This window comes from Panthera uncia (assembly GCF_023721935.1).
Source record: "Panthera uncia isolate 11264 chromosome B2 unlocalized genomic scaffold, Puncia_PCG_1.0 HiC_scaffold_25, whole genome shotgun sequence".
Classification (NCBI taxonomy): Eukaryota; Metazoa; Chordata; class Mammalia; order Carnivora; family Felidae; genus Panthera; species Panthera uncia.
This window is the reverse complement of record NW_026057581.1, coordinates 166,549-188,582: the sequence shown is the minus strand read 5'-3', so window position 1 is coordinate 188,582 and position 22,034 is coordinate 166,549. Positions and strand designations below refer to the sequence as shown.

The 22,034-nt window shown below is 51.8% G+C and overlaps 1 protein-coding gene across 5 annotated transcripts; it reads right to left on the bottom strand.

The window, feature by feature from the left end:
- Window positions 1-9: 9 nt before the first annotated feature.
- Window positions 10-22,032, bottom strand: ZFP57 (ZFP57 zinc finger protein). 5 transcript variants are annotated; one of them, XM_049654951.1, is made up of 7 exons: window positions 21,477-22,032; window positions 18,974-19,049; window positions 12,356-14,376; window positions 3,887-4,330; window positions 2,940-3,066; window positions 2,438-2,518; window positions 10-1,788 (listed from the first exon to the last, which is right to left on the bottom strand). In XM_049654951.1, exons 4-7 carry the CDS (start codon window positions 4,118-4,120, stop codon window positions 584-586), a joined length of 1,647 nt encoding a protein of 548 aa, XP_049510908.1. In that variant the 5' UTR covers window positions 4,121-4,330; window positions 12,356-14,376; window positions 18,974-19,049; window positions 21,477-22,032; the 3' UTR covers window positions 10-583. The 5 variants fall into 5 exon arrangements, 4 of the variants coding, with proteins under 4 accessions (XP_049510908.1, XP_049510907.1, XP_049510910.1 ...); XM_049654950.1 differs by having other exon boundaries at window positions 21,834-22,032; XM_049654953.1 differs by lacking the exon at window positions 21,477-22,032 and adding an exon at window positions 21,330-21,470.
- Between the last annotated feature and the right edge of the window lie 2 nt (window positions 22,033-22,034).

Here is a 22,034-nt window from a genome sequence, read left to right as displayed (position 1 = left end):
GTCGTGGCCTTTCTGTCCCCTCGTCTCTCCTGTCCTGTCTTCCGTCTGGAAGCCCCCTCTGGCCACAGCCAGGCGGGCGCTCCTCTCCCCGATGAGGTCACCTGAGCTGGACAGCGACACAGGCAGCAGGCTCTCAGCCTCGGGACTGTGACCAGGACCCCCCTGTTGCACATTCCAGTGCTCTAACCTCGAAAATGGTGGTTGTTTCTTCCAAGATGCCAGTCCTGAGGGGCAGGGCAGAGAGGTGGAGGGCTGCGGGAAGGGGCAGGAAGGGCCCAAACCATGAGAGCTGAGTGAGCGAGCTGCTGGAGACCCTGGGGAGCCCGGACGTGGCCCGCAGCCCCCTTCCCCCCCGTCCATCAGAGCCTCCACTGTTTTCTGCAACAATTACTACTTGATGGTCTGTCAGACACAAAGAAACAAGCAGGTGCTAAGTAATGATAATACAGGTTTCCGTGAACCACTGCTCACCCCTGTTCCTTTCTGCATTTCCCTCATGACCCCTCACCCCTTCCTGTGCCCGGAGGTCAGGACTAGGAAACGCAGGCGCACAGAACGGCTTCTTCTTCATGTCCCGAGACCCTCACGGCCTCACTTGCTTTCTCGGCTCTGCACCCCCTCTCCCCTCCCCCCTGCCCTCTCCTGGGGGCCCAGGGCCCAGATCCAGGGGCACAACCGGCTCCTTTCCTGCCAAAGGGGAGGTGTCTCGGAAGAAGCCAAGCCACTGGGCCAGGATCGCCCGGCATGCGTGGGGGCTGCCCAGACACGGGTCCTTGCCTTTGGAAGCCCCCCAGTGGCCCACGAGGCCCTCCTTGTCCCCGAAGCAGACGTCACAGATGGGGCAGCGGTACACCTGCTGCCTCCAGTGCGTGTGCTGGTGTCTGGCCAGCCCCGACAGGGACCCGAAGGCCTTGCCACAGCGGAAGCAGCAGCGTGGCTCGGAGACGTGGGCCTTGTGGTGGCTGGACGGAGAGGCTCTCCCGCTCAGCATCGGAGCGCAGTGAGGGCCAGAGGAGACCTGGAGTCCTGAAGGCTTCGCTGGGGCTCTGGTGTCAGGCTCTTGGGTCCCGGTCTCAGGCCCCGGGGTTGCCGTGGCCGGTGCCTGAGGCTTCACAGCGATCGCCTGCTTCCTGTCTGTAGGTGGCTGGGTCTGAGCTACAGGACCCTTGGTTGCAAATACAGGTTTTCGGGTCCCGGCCGCGGGCTCCCGGCTGCTCGCCTGGCTCCTGTCCAGGGGCTCCCAAGACAGAGTGCTGGAACCTGGAGGGCTCACAACATGCTTCCAGTCCCTGGCCACCGGCTTCTGGTTTTGGTGGGTCTTCTGGTGGCGTTTGAGCTCAGACTGGTCCCGGAAGCCCTTTCCACAGAGGGCACAGGAGTGGGGCCGGTAGCCCAGGTGCACACGGCGGTGTCGGCTCAGCCCCGAGGCGTCGCAGTAGGTCTTGTCACAGAGCGGGCAGCAGAAGGGCCTCTCCCCCAGGTGCATGCGCCTGTGGTAGCTGAGGTCCCTGGGGTTCCGGAACGACCTCCCACACTGGCTGCAGCTGTTAGTCTTGTGGGGATTGTGCACAAACTGGTGGCTGTGCAGGTTGGAGCGCTTCCTGAAAGTCCTGCCACACACGTGGCAGGGGAACGGTGGCCCGACCTGGGGGGCTGAACACCCAGGGGCCCTGGGCCTGGAACCCACGGGGGCACAGGGTCGTCCTGAGCCTTTGCAAGCAAGGGGGACCTCCTCATCTCTGCCCCTGCTGCTTGGACTCCCTTCTGGAAGCTCCTGCTTCCTGCTTCCTGCAGGGGGGGGGGGGGGGGCGGGGCAGGTTAACAAGACCCACTCACCAGAGGGCCCCTGGCCCGCCCTCCCTCCCTCTCCTAGTCCGGGCCTCACAGGCTAGAGCCAGAGCAGACCCCTGGGTTTCCAAATTCAAAGCAAATAAAAATTTTAAAGTGGAATCTTCCAGTAAGATCAGAGATCAGAACTTTGGGCTACACCTACATTTCTGGAAATCCACTTTCCAGAAGCTCCCACTGACTCCTATAGGTGACCTCATGTGTCATATAAACGGGGACACCAAAGTGAAGGGTGGTGCCCTCACTACTCAAGCTGGGATGGGAGGCGCGAGCCGGAGCATGCGGTCAGCACAAGTGTCCGCTGCGTGAGCTCAGCACCGAGCTCATGTCCCTTCCTGTCTGCTCTCTCGGAAGGAGCGTAAGCAGTCTGTGTATGGCCCAATCCTAGAGACTCCAGATGCTCGCTTAGTCCCAAACAGTTTAGGTATTCCTCCGGAGCCACGGGCGTGAGCGAATGGCCCCAGCTCTCCTGGAAGGATGCAGGCTGGGGGAGGGTGCCTGAGCCCTGGCGCCCTGGGTCAGCTTCCCAGCCACCCAGGGCATGTCCTGGCCCCTACCTTCCTCCCGCCTTCGCCTTCGCCACACTTACCTGAAGGGAGGCCTTCTCCATTTGGGGGCTGGAGCTGGAGCTCAGTCCTCCACTGTTCTTCTTCAAGCTTCGTGACCAGATCTGGGTTAGACAGAAAGATGCCGACTTGGGGGTGGGAAGGAGAGAAGGTTGAGGCCCCAGGCCTGGCCCTTTCCTATCCAATGGGAACAACAGGCTACCTCCTTCCACATCCTTGGTTTAAGGACCACAATGTGGGACACTTAGGTGAGGAGGAGACCCCTAGCAAAGTCCCCGGCACACGACAGGAGCAACTCAGTCAACACTGCTCAGATAAATGGGTACATTTTCCAACTGTGATCAAGTTACAAGTATTATCTTTGCCTTCATAAAGGCTTTTATTTCTTCTTTTACCCCAAGCTTAGTGACTTACACCTTTCACACCTGTAAGGTAAGGAAAATATGGGGTCAGTAAAGCCAACTGGGAGCTGCCTGCTGAGGGAAACCAGATGTCCCAAGAGCCCTGTGAGCCCCAGGCTCTCACCTACAGACATCAGGTTTCTGACGGTCTCTGACATAACGTCCTGGTACAGGGCCCTCTGACTGGCATCTAGATACATCCACTCCTCCTGGGTGAAGTTCACTGCCACGTCCTCAAAGGTGACTGGCTTCTGGAAGAGCAGGAGAGACTCAGGGAGTCTGTAATGAGACAGGCATCCAAGGATGCGGCTTAAAAACTGAGGGAAGGGGAATGCCCACTGGCTCAGTCAGGAGAGTGGGTGACTCTTGATTTTGGGGTTCTGGGTTTGCACCACATACTGGGTGCAGAGATATCTTAAAAAAAAAAAAAAAGAAACAAACAAAACCATGGAAGGGGGGCAGAAATAGGAAAAGACCAACGCAAAGCCAGCAACATTGATCTAACAGAAAGGAAGGCGGGGCCCTGGGTGGCTCAGTGGGTTGTGTGTCCGACTCTTGATTTTGGCCCAGGTCATGATCTTATAGTTGGTGAGATCAGTCCCCACATCAGGCTCTGCACTGACAGTGAGGAGCCTGCTTGGGATTCTCTCTCTCCTCTCTTTCTGCTCCTCCTCTGCTCAGGTGCACATGCTCTCTTATGCTCTCTCTCAAATATATATATATATATATATAGAGAGAGAGAGAGAGAGAGAGAGACAGAGAGAGAGAGAGAGAGAGAGAGAGAGAGGCGAGAGGGAGAGAATAGAGAGGAGGGAAGAAAAGATGTGTGTGTGGGGGGGGGGGTGGGGTAGGGGGCACATACGCTGAATATACAAAAAAAGCGAACGTAGACAAAAAGGGGCGTCACTCCCCGATTTCTAGGAAGGGCTCCTGGGTGGGGTGGAGGCTCGGACAGTCTGAAACTCCACTGGACCACAGACGGGGACCACAGATGGAGACCACAGACTGGGGACAGACGGAAGTACTCCAGGGTGCGGGACAGCCCCGCCCTCCCCACCTGGGGGTCCTCACCTGCACCCACGCCCTCCACCTGTACTCTCTCCGTGCGGCTTCCTGCTGGGCGTCTTCCTCCACCCGAGGGAGCAGTTTCTGCACACACTGGATGGGCTTCTCCATGGTGTCTGTTTCCGGCTCTCTCCCCTCCTGGCCCGGCCCCCCAGGCTGGCCGCACTCCTTCCCGGGGCTTTTGGTCTCCGGGAAACGCAGCAGATGGAGGGGCTCTGCAGACGCCTCCGGCTTCGGCATGGCTTCTCCAAGGCCAAGGTCTCTGCCCCGAGGGGCTGTCGTCCGGTGTGAAGTCCCCTCTTTCACAACGCAGCACACCTTTGGTTCAGGCTTCAGAGGCCGGTCACCAGGGCTCAGCCACCAGCATCCAGGGACACCAGGCTGAGGCTCCGAAGACACCGGCCCTCGGTTCCTGCTCCGAGCCACTGGCTGGTGCCCACCTCTAGGAACCTGCGGTCAGAGGGAAAGAAGACAAGGCAGCAAGAGGGGAACTGAGTGACCACAGCGTCTTCTCTGGACCACAGGACCCTCTCCACACGGCCGGGATGTGACAATCACCCACGCTAAGGAACCTGAATCCCAGAGGTGCCTGCAAGCTTGGCCCCAGCACAGTTGTGTTGGAAGCCTCTGCACCACTGAGGAAATGGTTCCCGGGCAGCACAAGCTCTGGATGGGTCACAAACCTCTTGTGCAAGCCCCCGGCCCCCAGTTCCCCTCCACCCACCCCCCGACTGCGCCCTTGGCCCAGCAGAGCCCACCGGCAAGGCCTGGCTTCCCTGCGCTGCATGAGCGGTGGGAACAGCATCTGCTGCGGTTCAGGGAAGAGGCCCCCTGATCGGCCCAGCACTGACCACATCCACACCCTCGGAGGGGAAGGAGGCCGGCTGGGGGAGGCTCAGCACACCTCGCGGCCCGGGTCCTGCCCTCCCAGGAGGCAGATCCCCCGAGGGAAGTGTCGCCAGCTCCCTATCCCCAGGCTTCACCCTGTCTCTCTCTCGACCCCCAAACCGTTGTCTGTCCCACAGCAATTCTGCCAGCGACCCAAACCCGGACTCACCCGCCAAGCTACAGCTGGTGAGCTTTGGGCCCTTGAGGCCTCGAGGCAGGCAGAGCCCCTGCACGCGCCGCCCCCCCCCCAACTGCACTCGTTCCCCCACCGCCCGCCCCTGCATGCGCCCCCAGCTCGGCCCTCCAGAACCCTTTCCGGCCCTTGCCCAGCCCTGCGACCTCAGGGTGAAGCCTCCCACCAGCGGGGAACAACACAGAAGGCTCAGCGCCATGTGGCACAGCATGTCCCCTTAACTCCCCCCGGCGGGGGCTGAGGAGGTCCCCCCATCCACCCAGACCGCACTGAGCAGGCCCTGATGCCCCAGCACCGCGGGCCACACCCGGACACCCAGGTTTCCCCTGGGGTCCCCGCGGTGCGGAGCTCCTCCAGGGTGAGGGGCGCGATGCCCGCCGGCCCGCTGAGGTCTGGGCAGACGAGTGAGGGACAGAGACCCCGCATGTGCCTCTATCCACGCGGGCTCCACACCCCCCCGCCCCACTCACCCACCGCGCACTGGGGACGGGGACTCCAGGGCGTGGGGCGCCCCCGAGCCCGCCGCCCTGCTCCCCCAGCCAGGCTCCACAAGCCCACGGCCCGGTGGCCCAGCCAAGGTCAAGGGTTCACCGTCTGAGAAGCCAGAAAGGAAGAGAGCCCGCCCCCTCAGCAGCCCACCCTCCCACCCGCAGTCACCGTTGGTCCCACCCAGCACCGGGACCTCGCCTCATTCCCAACCTTCCTTTGCTCTTGAAAAAAGAGGATTAAATGATCTCTGATTAAAACTCACAACCTCCAACCACCATCTAGAGCCCAAAGGAGAAAAACGAGACCCACAGGCCGCCAGAAGGAGAGGTGCAAACACAGGTAAACAGCATCATAGAAAAATGAAGGCCAGGTGCCTGGAGGCTCAGTGGGGCTGAACATCCGATCTGGGCTCAGGTTGTGATCTCTAGCCCGTGAGTTCAAGCCCCCAGTAGCACTCTGTGCCGACAGCTCGGAGCCCAGAGCCTGCTTCGGAATCTGTGTCTCCCTCTCTCTCTGCCCCTCTCCTGCTTGCACTCTGAATCTCTCTCTCTCAAAAATAAATGAACATTAAAAAGATTTTTAAATAATAAAATAAAAAGAACAATGATGGCAAAGGGCAGATCACACATGGGGACTTCAACGCTGGAGCCCGGGGAGCAGAGGACCCTGTGGCGTGGGACTCTGCTGGCCTGGGCCACTTACCCTGACTCAGTTCAACCTTCTCAAGTGGTATCTCTCTTTTTTGCAATCAGTCCAACAGATACCACATTTATTTTCTCCACTCGATTGGCACTTATTCCATTTTGTATTACTATCATCTTTTATGTTTCACATCGGCACGGGCTTTACAAAGTACTTTTGTAAACATGGCCTCCTCCACTGAATCCTTAAAACATCCCCTTAGGTAGACTAGTTACTCTGGCTGTACAGGTGAGAAAGGGTCCCAAAGCCCGCCCGCCGCTGCACTGGGGCCTGAAAGCAGACGCTTTGCTCCCAGTCTCCAGGGCCAGCACTGTGTGGCTGGCAGGCGCCCAGCCTTAAATCTCTTCCAGGAGCCCCTGGGCACACACCATCCCAGTCTGCCTGCAGAGTCAGATAGGCTGCTGGGGGTGGGGGCTGGGCGGGAGGGAAAGTGGGAGGGGCTCCTGCGGACTTGCCGCCATCCTGAGGCCAGGGGAAGGGCTGCCTAGGGTGCTTTCCATTAAGCCTGAGAAAACAAAAGCAGCCTTTCAATAGACAGTATCTGACCCTGCACGTGCACAGACATGCCTCTCTTTCCTTGCTCGAATCCCAGCCCTGGTTACACGTCACCTCATTTGGAAAACAAGGCAGCTGGAACCCAGACCATAGTTTGCCACTTTGATCTGATCCTCAAGTCTTGAGGGGTCAGCAAGGAGACAAGGGAATGAATGAATAGGGAGTTCGTGCCGTGCGTGTATTCAACACGCACTGGACCACAGGTTTGGGGAGGGGGTTGGGAGAACCCTAGTCTTGGTCACCAGCAGCACTCAGTGCTGTGGACGCTCAATTGAGTAGCAGGAGTGTATAACCTGGACAGAGAGCAGCACCGGATGCACCATGATGAGAAGAAACCAGGTAGGGGAAACCAAGTTAGCTCTGCTGACAGAGGCAGAGGAACATTCTGAAATGTGGGGAGGGGTGGGACAGGGGCAACAGCAATGTGGAACAAGACAGGACGCAGACACTGAGGTTCAACAGGTGTGGAGAGAAGGACTGGGAGGAGGACTGGAATTGGGGCCACCTCTGTGCATGGAGCCTGGGGCCTGGGTTTGGTACAACTGAAGGCTGACGAGAAGGGAACAAGGGAGAAACCCTTCTGCTTCTCATCTGTGTGGTTCCAAACACCAACACAAACCCTTGAGCTGAGCACCAGCCTGGTGACGCAGACCCTGGTCTGGAATCTAGCAACAACCAGGACGCCATTTTGGTAGCCGCCTTTGAGGATTTAGTGGAGGCCATGTTTACAAACAGATTTTGCAAACTGTAAAAGCCCGTGCCGACTTCCTGGTTCTCGGTCTATAACCACTGCCCGACCTCCTCGTTCACACACAGGCAATAAAGTGAAAGACCTCTGCACCGATCTAGCAAGCTGTGGCAAGCACTCTGCCAATGGAGCCACTGTTGGGGAAGCTCATCCAGAGGACGTGACCAATGGCTGACCAGAGAGCAGGCCCTGGGCAATCAGAGGGTCCTCCCTTGCTCCCTGTCCTTGGGATGCACTCACAAGGGGGGGCTGTTTCAGGGACACAGTCTTGAGGGAGCAGGTGGTGCTGACACCACGTGGATTGAATACATGACCAAACCCAGTCAAGGTCTCTATATAAACTTTTAGATTCTGGTGGACAGGTGTGTGACCACCCAATACTAAGTTCATATGTGAGTCCCTTGCTTATTAAAACTGCCACCTACCAACCTGGAGTGGCCTGCCTTTTTCTTCAGTCACTCCTTGCCCTCCATGTATGGTGGCCTGTTTCAGATCCCACTCCCCACCCCCACCCCGCCGAGGAAAATTCCTGAGGTTTCAAACCAACAGCAACAAGTCTCTGTGACTGAGGATCTTGCTGACAAAGGCTCTAACCCAACAGTGGCACCCTCAGTTTTGGACCCACCACCTTCCTGACATGGTCACTGGATACATTCCTTTTGAAAGGAAGATTCACTTTGTTATTGGGCTCCTGTTAAAACTAAACACCTGACCCAAGGAAGCTTGGACATTTTGGCTTCGTAGTCACATTTGCGGGTTGGTCAACTTGGACTCAACTTCTCACCAAGTGGGAGGGATCTGATAAGCCCTGCTTGTCACAGGGGGATGGTACATTTAGGGGTGCAGCTGGCCTGGCCCAAATGTCTCAGTTCTACGTGGAAAAGTGGCAGATGTCCCTTTGGGGAGGATTTATCCCCCAGTCTGCCGTCTGAAGCAAAGTGCTGGCTTAGCAGCGCTCTCAGGCCACCGGACCTGGACCACTGGGGTTCAGTGAAGCTAGAACCCAGTGCTGGCTCTGGCTGATGCAGACATTCAGCCTCAGAGCCAGTTACTCACAGCCGGACATGGAGGCTGTCATTCTACTTGGGGGGCAGAACTCAGGGCCATTGTCATGGCTCTCACCAACAGATCAGCCTTCCTGTAATTCTACTGACCCTTGGGCTGTGCCAATGGCCTAGCTATTCGGTCGGGCACTTGGAAAGCTACGCTGGTTACAAATCTCTCCTTGGAGAGAGAAATAAAGCCAACTGCTGACCTAACATCTGAGGAGCCTGTTGTCTGATGAGACGGGCCTGGAATCAATGTGCTGAGGGAGAATCACCCCCATTGCTGCCTGGATCCATCATCATCCCGGATGCAGCAAGACGTGCACCATCATCGACTGGGCACGAAGTAAAGGGTCAGGATCTGATTTGGACTTGTGACTATTGCATTTGTCTCGCAAGGAGGGAGGCCACATAGCAAGGGGCATTTTCCACACCTGCTCCTGGCAGATGGACTTGATTGGATCTCTGACCTTCTCTGAGAGCAGTGGTGCCTCACCACTGCTGACACTTTTTTAGGGTACATGTTTCTTTTCTGGTCCAATCAACCTACTCCAGCAATAGCACTGTGGCCCTTGAAACTAATCTGCCTCATGTTTTGGCTTTTCATACCATTTTTAGTCTGACAATGGTGTGCTTTTTATTGTAAAGCCTCTTGACAGTGGGCTGATACTCAAGGTAATTAGTGGATCTTTCATGCTTCCTACCACACCATTCACAGGCTGAACAGCCTTCTCAAAAGTTGACTGAAAGGGATGTTTTTTAGTCTTTTCCCCTCACCTCCTCCTAGTCTGCCTTAGTAAGGCAGCTTTGGTCTCCCTGTGCTGCTATCCCCCAAAAGCATAATCTCGTCTTGGCTACTTCCTGAGTAATGATCCGGACAGGTTATATAGACCGGTTTTGGAAATTCCTGGACACGATGCTTCTTTCTTTTCCCTCACAGCCTAATGACACCCCCAGGCTGGCCAGGCTGGTACCTCCCCTTGGCAGCAGCCCAGCCAAAAGAGGGAGGGGAGGCGCTAAGAGATTCAAACTTATTCTGGCTCAGTACTAGGATTCTGGGATTTACTTGGTCCTAGATTATAAGGGTAATGACCGCTTGATTGAATACATTGCTCACTAAGTCCCAAGGCCCCCACACACATAATGGATTTCCATACATTTTATAAAAATGTTCTTGTTTTGGGGCGCCTGGGTGGCTCAGGCAGTTGAGTGTCCAACTTCAGCTCAGGTCATATCTCACAGCTTGTGGGTTTGAGCTCCGCATTGGGCTCTATGCTGACCGGTCACAGGCTGGAGCCTGCTTCAGAGTCTGTGTCTCTCTCTCTGCCCCTCCCCTGCTCATGTTCTCTCTCTCTCTCTCTCAAAAATAAATAAACATTAAAAAAAAAATGTTCTTGTTTCTCCTGTTGAAACAGGAAAGGATTCTGATTGGTGCCACTCAGGTCACATGCCAACCACTATAGCCGACCACTGGCTACACTGATGTCAATCACTATTCCAAGAGAGTAGGGTGGTACAGTTGGCTGGGACTGGGGGGAAGCAACTGTGTAAGACAAGGAGGGTGGGATTTCGCTTACCAGAAAAAGAGAGCTTGGACAAGCAAAAAGGGACAGACCCCCACACTTACAGAACACAACTTTACATGTATAAAATATGTATATAAACATAAAAGAATATCTGGATATGTTACATGTGCATCCCAGAAAGTTTGAGAAATATCTATTGGCTAAATTTCTTCTTCCTGTCAACAAAATTCTATGTCAATATGGATTGACACAGATATGGAGACTTTAGATAGTTCATTCTTAACTAAGTCAGGATATATTAATCACCCTGGGTTCAAGAAGTGTTCATGATTAAATGAAAAAATTGTTTGATGCATGGCAGACACTTAATAAGTGTTATATCTCCCCTGCACCACTATCCTTCTAGTCTCTATGATGTTACCAACAAAAACATGATTTTTGATAGGTGAGGTACAGCTTACTCACTATTTGATTTGGCAGTAGGTAACAGGTAAATTTTAGAAAGCCTATGCTAGCACGGCATTGCTGACCTACTTACCATCCTCCACGAGAGGTAAGATGTACCCTTGTTCGGCCTTATTCTGTTTTGTGATGCTAACGCAATGGAAGGCTTTATAATCAGACCCACATAAAACAACACGCCAATCTTGTAAACCTTACATCCTGAAGCACTTTAACCTCATGGCTAAAGTCACTATCAGACATGCTTCAATGAGTTCAAAGTCTTATTTCATATACCTGACTCAGTAGGAGGGTTATTGTAATTGTCTGCTTTGTCTCCTGCCCCTGTAACCTTACAACCTGTTTCTGTTTTGGGCTTCCTTAACCCTCAACTGTTGGTTGCCCATCCCTGGTGGAATCCAAGATGGCAGTTCAGTTTTGTCAACCTTTCTACTCTTAGTCTGGTCTCTTATCCTGAGTATTCCAACTGTTCACTTATCTGGTTCCTTTGGCCCCAACTCTGGTTCCTTGAGTGGGCTCCCCTGGTTCCCTGCCCATCTCCTATTCCTCAGGATTATTGATTTCCTTGCCCTCCTGTTTCCTAAGGACGGGATTCCAGCACTCAAGGTGTCGATGCTCCTTCCATGCTGTCTTTGCTGCCAATGCCTGTCAGGTCTTGTGTCTGTTGTTGGCACCTTCCCTTTTTTCCACTCCACCCTTAAATGTCCATTGAATTTAGCTGCATGGAGCTCTTTGATGACTCAGTGAAAGGGGGCCTGGAGAAGTGATGGGCAGAGAGGCTAGAATGCAGGCAGCTGATACAGACTTTTTAAGGGATGTGGCTTTGAAGGACTGCAAAGGACTAGCACAGCTGACTTAGATGGGAGAGAGCTGCGGGTACCTATAGGTCACTCAGAGTGATCCAGTTGGGAGGGAGCAGTCAGATATAGAGGGAGAGAGAAAGAAGAGGTGATAGCCTGAGGTTGTGGGGACGCAGAGATGCCATTTTCCACTGTGAGAACAGAGAGAGAGAGAGAGAGAGAGAGAGAGCAACAGTGAGCGGAAAAAGAGAATGAGCACATACACGAAAAGATGCAGAAACAAGAGTTGGCAGGTATGCTTACTGCCTTGGCTCTAGTCTCTTGTAAGGCCCAGTGGTTTGAGAGACTTTAAAAATTTAAGATACTTTCTACAGACTTTTTTTTTCTTCTTTATACTCACCCAAGTAAGTTTCTAAGGCTTGCAAGCAAGAAAATTTGACCATGACATTGCTGATCTCAACTCATCAAAATTTTCAGCATTCTTTTTTTAAAGTTTCTATTTACTTATTTTGAGGGGGGTAAAGGGCAGAGAGAGGGAGAGAGAGAGAATCCCAAGCAGGCTCCTCACTGTCAGCACAGAGCCCGATGTGGGGCTTAATCCCATGAACTGTGAGATAATGACCTGAGCCAAAATCAAGAGGTGGACGCTTAACCAACTGGGCCACCCAGGTGCCTCCAGCATTATTTTTTTAAAGTGTGAGTATGGTTGACACACGATGGTACATTAGTTTCAGATGTACAACACATGATTCAACAACCCTATGCCTTCTGCTGTGCTCACCACAAACGCAGCCACCATTGGTCACCATACAATGCTATTACCATAGTCTTGACCATATTCCCTGTGCTTTCATCCATATGACCAACATTATTTCTACAGGGCAGACTCTTGACCTGAGCTTATTATAAGAAACTCCAGAGTCCCTAGTATACTTGGAACCCACCACTCAAGACTTGTTTTTTCTGTCTCTAAACAGCTCACCTGGCCTCCTGCTACACACAGAAAATAAGCCATGTGAAGGAAACACCTTTCTTCACATATGTGTATTTTTTCCCTGTGCCTTACCTCCTTGGAATTTCTGCCACATCTGCATGGGGAAAACTTGGGGGGAAAACAGTATCAGCTGGGGGTACTCCTCCAGTAACAAGTTTCCTGGTTTTCTTATCTTCTTGAGATACAACTTATCAATCCATCTGATGCATTTGTCGGGCGTCTTTGGTTTTGGAGAGAAATTATCACTGTAAAAACGTAATCACGTGGAGAACCCTAACAGTTTGCAACTACACCGTTTGCACACAGCCACCAAGTCTGCTGCTTGGGCTAAACTTACCCAAGTATTGGAAAATACCAACATTCACAAACTATTCAGTGGCCCTCTCTTGGCAATTGCTTGTCAACTCAGAAATCATGAGGGTACGGTGATCAAAGGCCACCTCCCCAAGACCTGACTCCACCGGTCTTCCTTGTTCTCCCAACAAAATGCATGCTTCTGCCACTTTCTGAAGGCTTGCATTAGGCTGCTTCACTGTTACCAAAGTCCTGTAAGTACAAGTAGTGACTGTTTTCATAAAGGCCAAAATCCTCTTCAGGTTTTTTTCAGTTAGGGAGAACAAGTGCTCACGCAGGTCTTTTGTAAAAACCAAGTGGTGTGACAGGAGCATTTGGAAAACAGGGCTTACTCTTTGTTTATGTCATGTCAGCTGATGTAGGTTCCACAGCAATGCTCTCAGCTGGGAGGGGACGCCTGCATCCTTTGTGCAAGGGATCACCCCATAATGACAGTGGAGTGGGGCACATGTGCAAGGGACCGGGGAGGCTTCTCAACCAGCTGCACTTTAGATCCACGTGGGGTTGGTTACCATCAGAGATGTACCAGTACACATCCCTATCAACTTTTTTTTTTTCCTGGCTCCAGCCTGTTTTCTGGTGACTTCTCCTTTGAATACTTCTGGCTGGATGAGAACTGTACTCTCATGACTTTTTGTGCCAACAGCTATATTCTTTGTGACATTTCCTGATCCATTTTCATCTTGTTAAAACTCAACTTTTCCCCTCAATTTCCAAGCCCGTTTTTTTAAATGTTTATTTATTTTTGGGGCGGGGGAGAGGCAGAGAGACACAGAATCTGAATCAGGCTTTAGGCTCCGAGCTGTCAACACAGAGCCCGACACGGGGCTTGAAGTCACAAACTGTGAGATCATGACCTGAGCAGAAGTTGGACGCTTAACTAATGACTGAGCCACCCAGGTGCCCCTCCAACCCTATTTTAATGAAGTGTGGATGCCAGTGATATCAGCACAAACACTGAATGGCAGATTCTTAATGCTATTGTATTAAGTCAGTAATCTCCACGTTCTTTTGCCCATCCTTGTTCTTCTGCACGTCCCAACTGAGCCGGACTGCTGCTGCACAATCCCCACCTGTCCAGACAGGGAAGCTCTTCCTGGCTGCAGGCACCTCGCTAGCCTTCACCCAGATCCACTCACGTGTGGGTCCTGTGCACCTGCTGTTCCCTGGGCCCACGTGCTCTTTCTCATCTGCTTATCAAACTTCTCCCCTTCAGCACGAGCGTCCACCTATTCCGTAAAGCTGTAAAGCTTCACGAAGGGGCTATTTAGCTCTAGTCCAAAGGGCCAGGCAGTCCTTCTTCACAGTTTCTGAGGCACTTAGATGTTTCTATTAGCTTTATTACTTCTGTACTAGGACTATCGATCTCCATCTGGACCATGAGATTGCAAGCTCACACGATGAGGAGGACCCTGCCCTACCCACCCTTCCATCAGTCAGTCAGCACAGTGTGGACTAACAAGATTCAGTACGTGTGGAATGAATCAGTCAATGGGCCTCCAGTGTCTCGCATCTCCTCTGAAGCCACGGAGTGCTCAGGGCCGGAAAGCTGGACTGCTGTCCCACAGACAACAGAGAACTGCTAGAGGTCCTGACCAGTGTCTCCAGGGATGTGAGCTCCCTGTCCTCCTCCTCTGGGAACCCTTTTATCCAGATTTCAGTGAAACTTTATGATGATGCCAGGTGCCTTCAGAAGAGAAAATGGGGGTGACCTTGTCTGGAAAGCATCAAAGATAGTTCTGGAGAGGGGATAAATAAAATCATGAATGTTACTGAAGGGTATTAAAAAACAAATTAAGGTATTTTAGTACCTCAAATAAAATGTAAGAACAAAGAAAGACTATGTTAATGCACGGACAGGACCTAAGAAGGTAGAGTGGCACATCATCAACTGTTCCTGTATTTGGGGGCTTGGCCCTCTTGGACACAGCTGTTTCCAGCAGTTAACAAATGTCCTTCCTTCTTTCAACACATATTTGAACAGACTCTACAGAACAGGCCTGCGGGCACAAAACCAGTGGAATGAAAACAAGCCCCAGGAACAGGCTTGTCATGTGAAGGTCCCACAACCTAGATGCCCTGGAGACTCCTGCACACTGTGCCCCAGAAACACGCTTAAAGAAAAATGTTTACAGAAGTACTATTTGTAGAATAAAAAACACAAAAACAGGGGCGCCTGGGTGGCTCACTTGGTTGAGCGTCCGACTCTTGATTTCAGCTCAAGTCATGATCTCTTGGTTCATGGAACTGAGCCCAGGTCGGGCTCCACACTGACCTTGGGGAGGCTGCTTGGGCTTCTCTCTCTACCCCTCCCCCACTCACTCTCTCTCAAATAAACGTGAAAAACCCCCACAAAACCAAAAATTGGAAATGACCTCAACAATACAGCAGGTAATTAAGATGTGGTATATTCATGTCATGGAATGAACTACCCCAGAAGTACACACTTAGATGGTGGAGATTCAGGGAACAGACCGTGTAGAGCTCGTGAGGCTCGTGGAGATGAGTCACTCTGACGCACCCCCAGCACCAGGAGACTGGGGAGGGGAGGAGGACAACCAAGGAGCCTCAGAAGGGAAACCAGTGAGGCTGGAGAAAACCCAGGAGACATGTTATCCAGGAAGTCATGCAAATCAGAGGCGCCTGGGAGCTCAGTCCGTTGGGTATCTGACTTCTGCTCAGGTCATGATCTCGCAGTTGGTGAGTTTAAGCACCACGTGGGACACTGTGCTGATAGCTCGGAGCCTGGCGCCTGCTTGGGATTCTGTGTCTCCCTCTCCCTCTGCCTCTTCCCTGTTCATGCTCTGTCTCTTTCAAAAATAAATAAACGTTAAAAATTTTTAAAAGACGTGCTTCAAAGAGGAAAAAAAGAAAGGAAATGAAATAGTGTTTCACATCAACATGGGTGAATTAAAAAATATTACTGAACAAAAGTAAATTATATAATTTTCATCTATATACATGCCATAAACAGGTAACTATGCACAATTATGTCAGTTAGGAATACATACATAGATGACGAAAACTATAGAAAGGTGTTAATTACCACAAAATTCAGGACAGTGACTGCCTCTAGGGATGAGGGAGGGGTGTAAAGGGGAGCACAGGGGGTTCCAGGTCTCAGCCTCAGCAGTGGGTGCCTGGACATAGACATTTTCATTTGTATATTCATTTTGTACTGAGAAGACGAAAGAATACGGAAGAAAAGCATTAAGTGTGACTCATGATTCATGGTTGCTTGGGGCAAAGATGGTTGTTCACACACCGTTCAAGGAGATGAAAGGTGAGTTATGAGGTAGACGTGGCGGAGTCAGGTCTGGCCAAACTGAGCCCTCTTACCGACTTTTACTCTGAGATGGATGAGCCGTGAAAGTGCCTTGCAATCACCAGCTGCTTTTACACTAGATTTGGAGGAGAAAGAGGGAGGCCGACCTCACCGTGGCTAGCACTGAAAACCTTCATGGTAAACAATCCCTTACAGTTATGTATTTCTTTAAATGTTTATTTATTTTGAGAGAGAGAGAGAGAGAGAGAGAGAGAACGGGGAGGGGCAGAGAGAAAATCCCAAGCAGTCTCCACACTGTCAGCGCAGAGCCCAACGTGGGGCTCAATCCTATGAACTGTGAGATCCTGACCTGAACCGAAAACAAGAGTTGGACACTTAAGCAACCAACTGAGCCACCAGGTGTCCCTGGATTTTTTTTTTTTTAATTTTTTTTTTCAACGTTTTTTATTTTATTTTTGGGACAGAGAGAGACAGAGCATGAACGGGGGAGGGGCAGAGAGAGAGGGAGACACAGAATCGGAAACAGGCTCCAGGCTCCGAGCCATCAGCCCAGAGCCCGACACGGGGCTCGAACTCACGGACAGCGAGATCGTGACCTGGCTGAAGTCGGACGCTTAACCGACTGCGCCACCCAGGCGCCCCCTTTTTTTTTTTGTTTTTAAGTAATCTGTACACCCAACGTGGGGCTCGAACTCATGACCCTGAGATCAAGAGTCACCTGCTCCACTGACTGAGCCAGCCAGGTGCCCCTACAGTTGTGTACCAGGTTGCTTTTCAGTCCCACTCAACTCAAAGGACTTACCCTAGCCCTACTGATTGGGGTTTCTAAGTTGGACAATACACCCTGTTACAAGGCTGAGGGTCCGCCACTGGGACATGGTGACGCAAGGCCAGAAAAGGCGAGGGCAGTGTGCAGGAGGCACAGCTGGGAGGTGGCTATCATGCTGAGGAGCAGCAGTGCAGGACAGCCCCATCACTGAGGGATGCATGCAGCAGGCCCAGGAGGGGGGCATCAGGACCCCCACAGCCGAAGGGTGACACTCCCCACGGTGTGCATTTTCCATGTCTCTGATTCTCTACTCACCACCTCTGAACCCCTACTTTCCCAACTTTTAGGTATCTGGGAAGAAAATGAACTGAAAATGAAATCAATAAATTTCATTCTGCTTGGCTACCGAAATTCCCACTAAATGCATAAATTTGTTTTCTGAGTTATCAATGAGTGTTCGAGGACATCTGTTTGAGAGAGAGTTTGCTTTACCTCTGAGTGGATCCAATGCTGGGAAGATGTTGCTTTCATGGCCACGTGTGGAGCTGGAGGCAACCTGAGAAACCACTCCCCTCCCATGGGCTCCCTCCTTGCTCAGCTGGGCTTGGCCAGGTGCCCTCCTTTGCACAGGGCCTGTGCACGCCTCCAGCATCACCCAGGCCACGTTGTGAGTGGGGAGTGGTCTATGCCATTACTCGTGAACCAATCAAGGGCAGGGACCTCTTTTCATTCACTCCCAGTAACTAATAATACCTGGCATATAGGAGGCTGTCAGAATTAAGTTCCTCAAACAAACAAAACTGTAGGGCCCCATTAGTGGCTCCCTGATAAAATTATGAATGTGAAATCAAAGACCCAACACTGACCTTCAGCAGTCTCATCAGGACACCCGTCAAGGGCTGGGGCAGGGGCAGGGGCAAGGTGGGAGGTGTCTGAGAACAACCCCTTACTCAGATCATTGACTGACCAACCACCCAACACAGGAGAAAAACAACATCAGAGGATTAGCAACCTGAGCAGAGAGGCCAACTAAAAACAGCCAGGTTTCAAGTCCAGAACCATGTGATACAGATGTGATCTCACCCAACTCTGGGGAGAGATGGGAAATAGTTCAAAAAACAAAGTCCACTTCGGAGACATGATTTTATTCTAAAAGCGCTGAAACTTGACTAGTCTTTTATTTTTCCCACTTGGCTTCTCAAAAAGGGCGGCATAGTTAGGAATTCTCTTTGATGTGGTTTTACGGCAGTATTCCCTTCTTCTCTATTCTTTTCCACGAGAACATTCACTTTGATCCGACTTCTACTGCATGGCTGCAGGAGTGGATATGCAGTGATGCTTTCAAACTCCTTCACCTCTCTCTTTGCTCTCCTGTGCCTCCCATGGGTCAGCGGCGGGTTCTGGCCTTTTCTCAAGACTCCCTCCTTGAGTCTCTGTTTTCCCAGCTCTCTGCCCCGCAGCATGCGTTCCTGGTGACCTTTAATTTGTACCTGCTCCCTCTGGCTCACTTGCTTTCTCCTCTGTGCGCTCAGGATGCTGTGCTCCTCTGGCACAATTCTGGGGAAGGTGGTTTCACCAGGAGCCTGTAGTAATGGCCTACATGTCTTATTCTTAACCTCTCTGACCTGACCTGATCTCTGGATGTGACTTTCTGTGTGTCCCCCCTCCCTCGCAGGAACCAAATAATACCGTTTTTGTCTCTCCACGCTTTGGGTTGTTTCCCCCTTCAATTTCTTCTTCATTTCACACCCTGTCTCTTGTTCCCTCATTTCCACTATTCTTTTATTATAGTAAGACTCTGTTTTGGCAAGCCAGTAGTCATGAGAAAGAGCTTGCTCCCTACACAGTGTCTCGTACTCCTCCTGGTATTTCTGAGTTATCAGTTGTCTTGTCGCTGTTGTATGCACACCACCCAGACTCTGTCAAAGTGAGGTAGAGGATTTCATAATGGGACCATCTTTTTACTCTGAACACATTTAAACAGGAGCATACCCTCATTACTGACAGCCAGAAAAGATATGTGGGTGTAATAATTGTGATTTCTACTCCCATCACTCCTAGGTGAACCCATGAGCTCTGAAAGTTAAATTACCCCACCCAAATCAGTAACTAGTGCTTTAAAAATATAGTATTGGGTGCTTTCAACATAGTATTTTGTTTTGCAAGCATAGATATAGTGAAACACATCTGCCAGTGTAGACAGGGGTCACCTGGGCAGGGTTTTAAACCCAAGGCTCCTTCTCCTAGTAGTTCCAAGCCATATGACGTGAAGATTACTTACCAAGATTTTCTTCTCCAGTGGGGACAGCTGACCTGTAGCAATCCTGGGGTCTGTAGACATTTTAGCCCAGGACAATCTGGAAGATAAAAAGGCAGAGGCAGATTGGCTCGTAAGCAGTGTCAGAACATATCTACTCACTTACTGACTGAACCAAAAAACCGAAGTGTTTTGGTCAAGGCCAAGGGCATGTCCCCCCAGAAAGAGAAAACCTGCTAAGAGGCAGGGCTACTCCAGGGCCATATCCTCCATGGGAAACCATTGCATCCCTGTGATGGAGAATTTAATAAGAGCATAAAATCTTCTCATAGAAACAAAAGGCACACATGTCCTGTGGATTCCACGTGAGCCACTCTGAGTCTCGAATCTGGGACTGGGAGAGGGAAGAGACCCGCTCCTTGGCGAGGCGCTGCACAGGCACATCTCCGCTGGACGGCTCAGTGTCCCAGCCGCCCTCTCTGGGGACAGTCCCACACCGCAGGGTCAGGAGTCTGTTCTCTTTCCGCAGTTTCTCCGTCCGGGCCCTCTCCGCCTCTATCAGCACATACAGCATCTCTGCCTTCCAACCTTTTGTTCTGAAACTCTGTTCTCATCTGATTGCCCACCCCTCCACCTGCCGGCCTTACACTGCCACTCATCCTTCACCCCAGATCCATTATGAGACCATTCCCCATTGAACCCGCTTAGGATAGGAATTTGGGGTGACTTTTTGTAATTGGTCAGGCTGATGGCTACACAAGGCTGCCAACGTTTCATGTGTCATCCCTGGTCTGAATCACTATGAGGTCGTAGTGGAGCCACTGGGGGTGTCTGGCACATCACCTCTGTGCCTCTGTTTGTGTTATTTATGGTAAAGAGCATGGGCTCTGAAGCCTGCCCAAGCTGTTTGAGCCCTAATTCCACGGCTTCTGAGGTGTGTGACTCAGGGCAAGTAGCCATCTCTAAGTCAGGTTCCTCATCTATAAAATGGAGATGTAAGACAAAAACCTGCTTCTCAGGGGTCATAAAGAACAAATGTGGTTTAGATGGAAGAGCCTCACACAATGCTTGACATATGGTGAGTCCCTATAAGATGGCAGTCGTCTCTCTTCCACAGGTCAAGCCCTGGCTCTCTAGAAAGTCTTTCTGGATGATTCTATGTAACAGTGATTTTGCCTTCTGAACAGTTAACATTTTCTACTTCTACGATTCATTTGAAAACCAATCGGGGTTTACACTGTGACACCCATATTCCTGTATCATTTTTAACATTTTCATGCTGAAATTTAGGCTCTTAAAGGGTGGTAACTACAATTTATATCTACAAACACAATGTGGTTATATTATTGTAATGAATCTGGTATCAAACCTTGGATCTCCCTGACCTCTTAGGCACATTCCTGTTTGCCTATAAATACCTTTTTATATTGTTTTAATTTAACTTTTAGGTAACATACATTGCAATGACCCATGTTGATATTTTAAAAATATGACCACCTGACTTATTTCTCCATATACAGAATCTAGCACAGCACCTAACATGAGTATGTGATCCCAAGTGCTCAAAATGATCTGTTGATCGATCATCCCTATCACATGACATGGGCATCTTCCTCTCTTACATTCCCTGTACTGCCGTATCTCCCTTTTCACTGGGACACTTGCTAGTCTCCCTTAAGGTGTACAAGCACTTCCGTGTCCTGTGCTGGTCCTTGACTCTCACTCTGCCCTCCCAGTACTCGGACTGCATTCTAATATTTGTGCTCCTGATGGTCACATAATAGTCTGCAACTTTGCAGCCCAGCCTTGGCCTAAAGACTGGGCATAAGTGCCTCATCAGTGAGGTTGTGCTGGCAAAGGGCCACGCCTCACAACACTGGCACATGAGGACAGTATTCAGCTCACGGTGGTTGGGCACTGAACACTGGTCAAAGTGAAAAGGGAGAGAGAGAGGGGAAGAGCTCATTTCGATGTCCATTTCCAAAGGACACACATAGAAACTGCCTACATAATGGGCTCAGCACCAGACCCCCTTAAGACCACGTGACAGCCAGGTAAGTGAAATTATGGGGCCTGTCTTGTTCAGCAGCTTGCTCCGAGTTTCAATCCCCTCACTACTGTGTGTTTCCATTACTGCAGAAAACGGTGGAGCGGGGCGCCTCCCGAGGAGGGAACCACAGCTCGTCTCCTCCAGAAGGTACAGTGGTGGCTCCACCACTCCATATGTAAAGGACTCGGCACCAGCTTGGCTGGGCTGGTGGGGCTGGGAGGGAAGTAGGACCGCCAACGAGAGGCCGTCCCTTCAGGATCACGAGTTTCTACTTTAGACTGTAGGTTACAGACGAATGAAAACAGGTCGGTCTTCTGTGTTTTAACTCACGTATTACGGAAATGTCTACTGTGTACCCAGTGGACGCCGGCAATTCGCAGTTGGCTGGACAGGAGTCGGAGGCCCCGGTGGAGGTGGGTCCCAGACCCGAAGTCAGCCTACGGCATGGGGAAACGCTACCCACGGCCGTGGCCTCACCTGGGAGGCGTGTCAGGACCTGTCCCGCTTCCCCAGATCCACCCGCAGCACCTCCTGCGCCTCAAGAAACCCGCTCACTCCTCCTCGGGCCCAGGGCAGCCCCCGAGGCGGGCGTGCGGGGCTGGAGGCCCCGGGAGCGCAGGAACCTGACGGTCCGGACTCCGAGCTGAGCTTCCATCCTCAGCGCAGCCGCAAGAGGGAAATTCCGGCTCTAGGGCCGCACAGTCCCAAGAAATCAGTATTCGGGAAGGCTCCTTCGTTTTTCAGGGGCAGCGCCCCAACGATTGGTCCAAGAAAACAACTATCCCAGGACTGGATCCTCAGCGGGGGAGCGACCGGAGGCGCAACGCTCATTACCCAGTTTCCCTCCGAACCCGCAGAACCAGGGGGAAGGCAGCGCCCCTGCGTCCTCCGCAGACGTCCTGCTCGGGCTCCGGGAACCTCCGGCCACAGCCGCGCTCACCTATGACGTCACAGCTAATGGCGCCTGCAGCTGGGTCGCGGACAGGCCGGTCGCGGTCGCGCTCACTTATGACGTCACAACCAATGGCGCTCGCC

Coding starts and splice junctions, on each gene's coding strand:
- ZFP57 (XM_049654951.1), bottom strand. CDS start 4,120: ATGCCGAAGCCGGAGGCGTCTGCAGAGCCCCTCCATCTGCTGCGTTTC. Junction 2,519..2,939: donor CAGAAACCTGATGTCTGTAG/GTGAGAGCCTGG, acceptor TGTCTAACCCAG/ATCTGGTCACGAAGCTTGAA. Junction 1,789..2,437: donor TGGAGAAGGCCTCCCTTCAG/GTAAGTGTGGCG, acceptor CCCCCCCTGCAG/GAAGCAGGAAGCAGGAGCTT.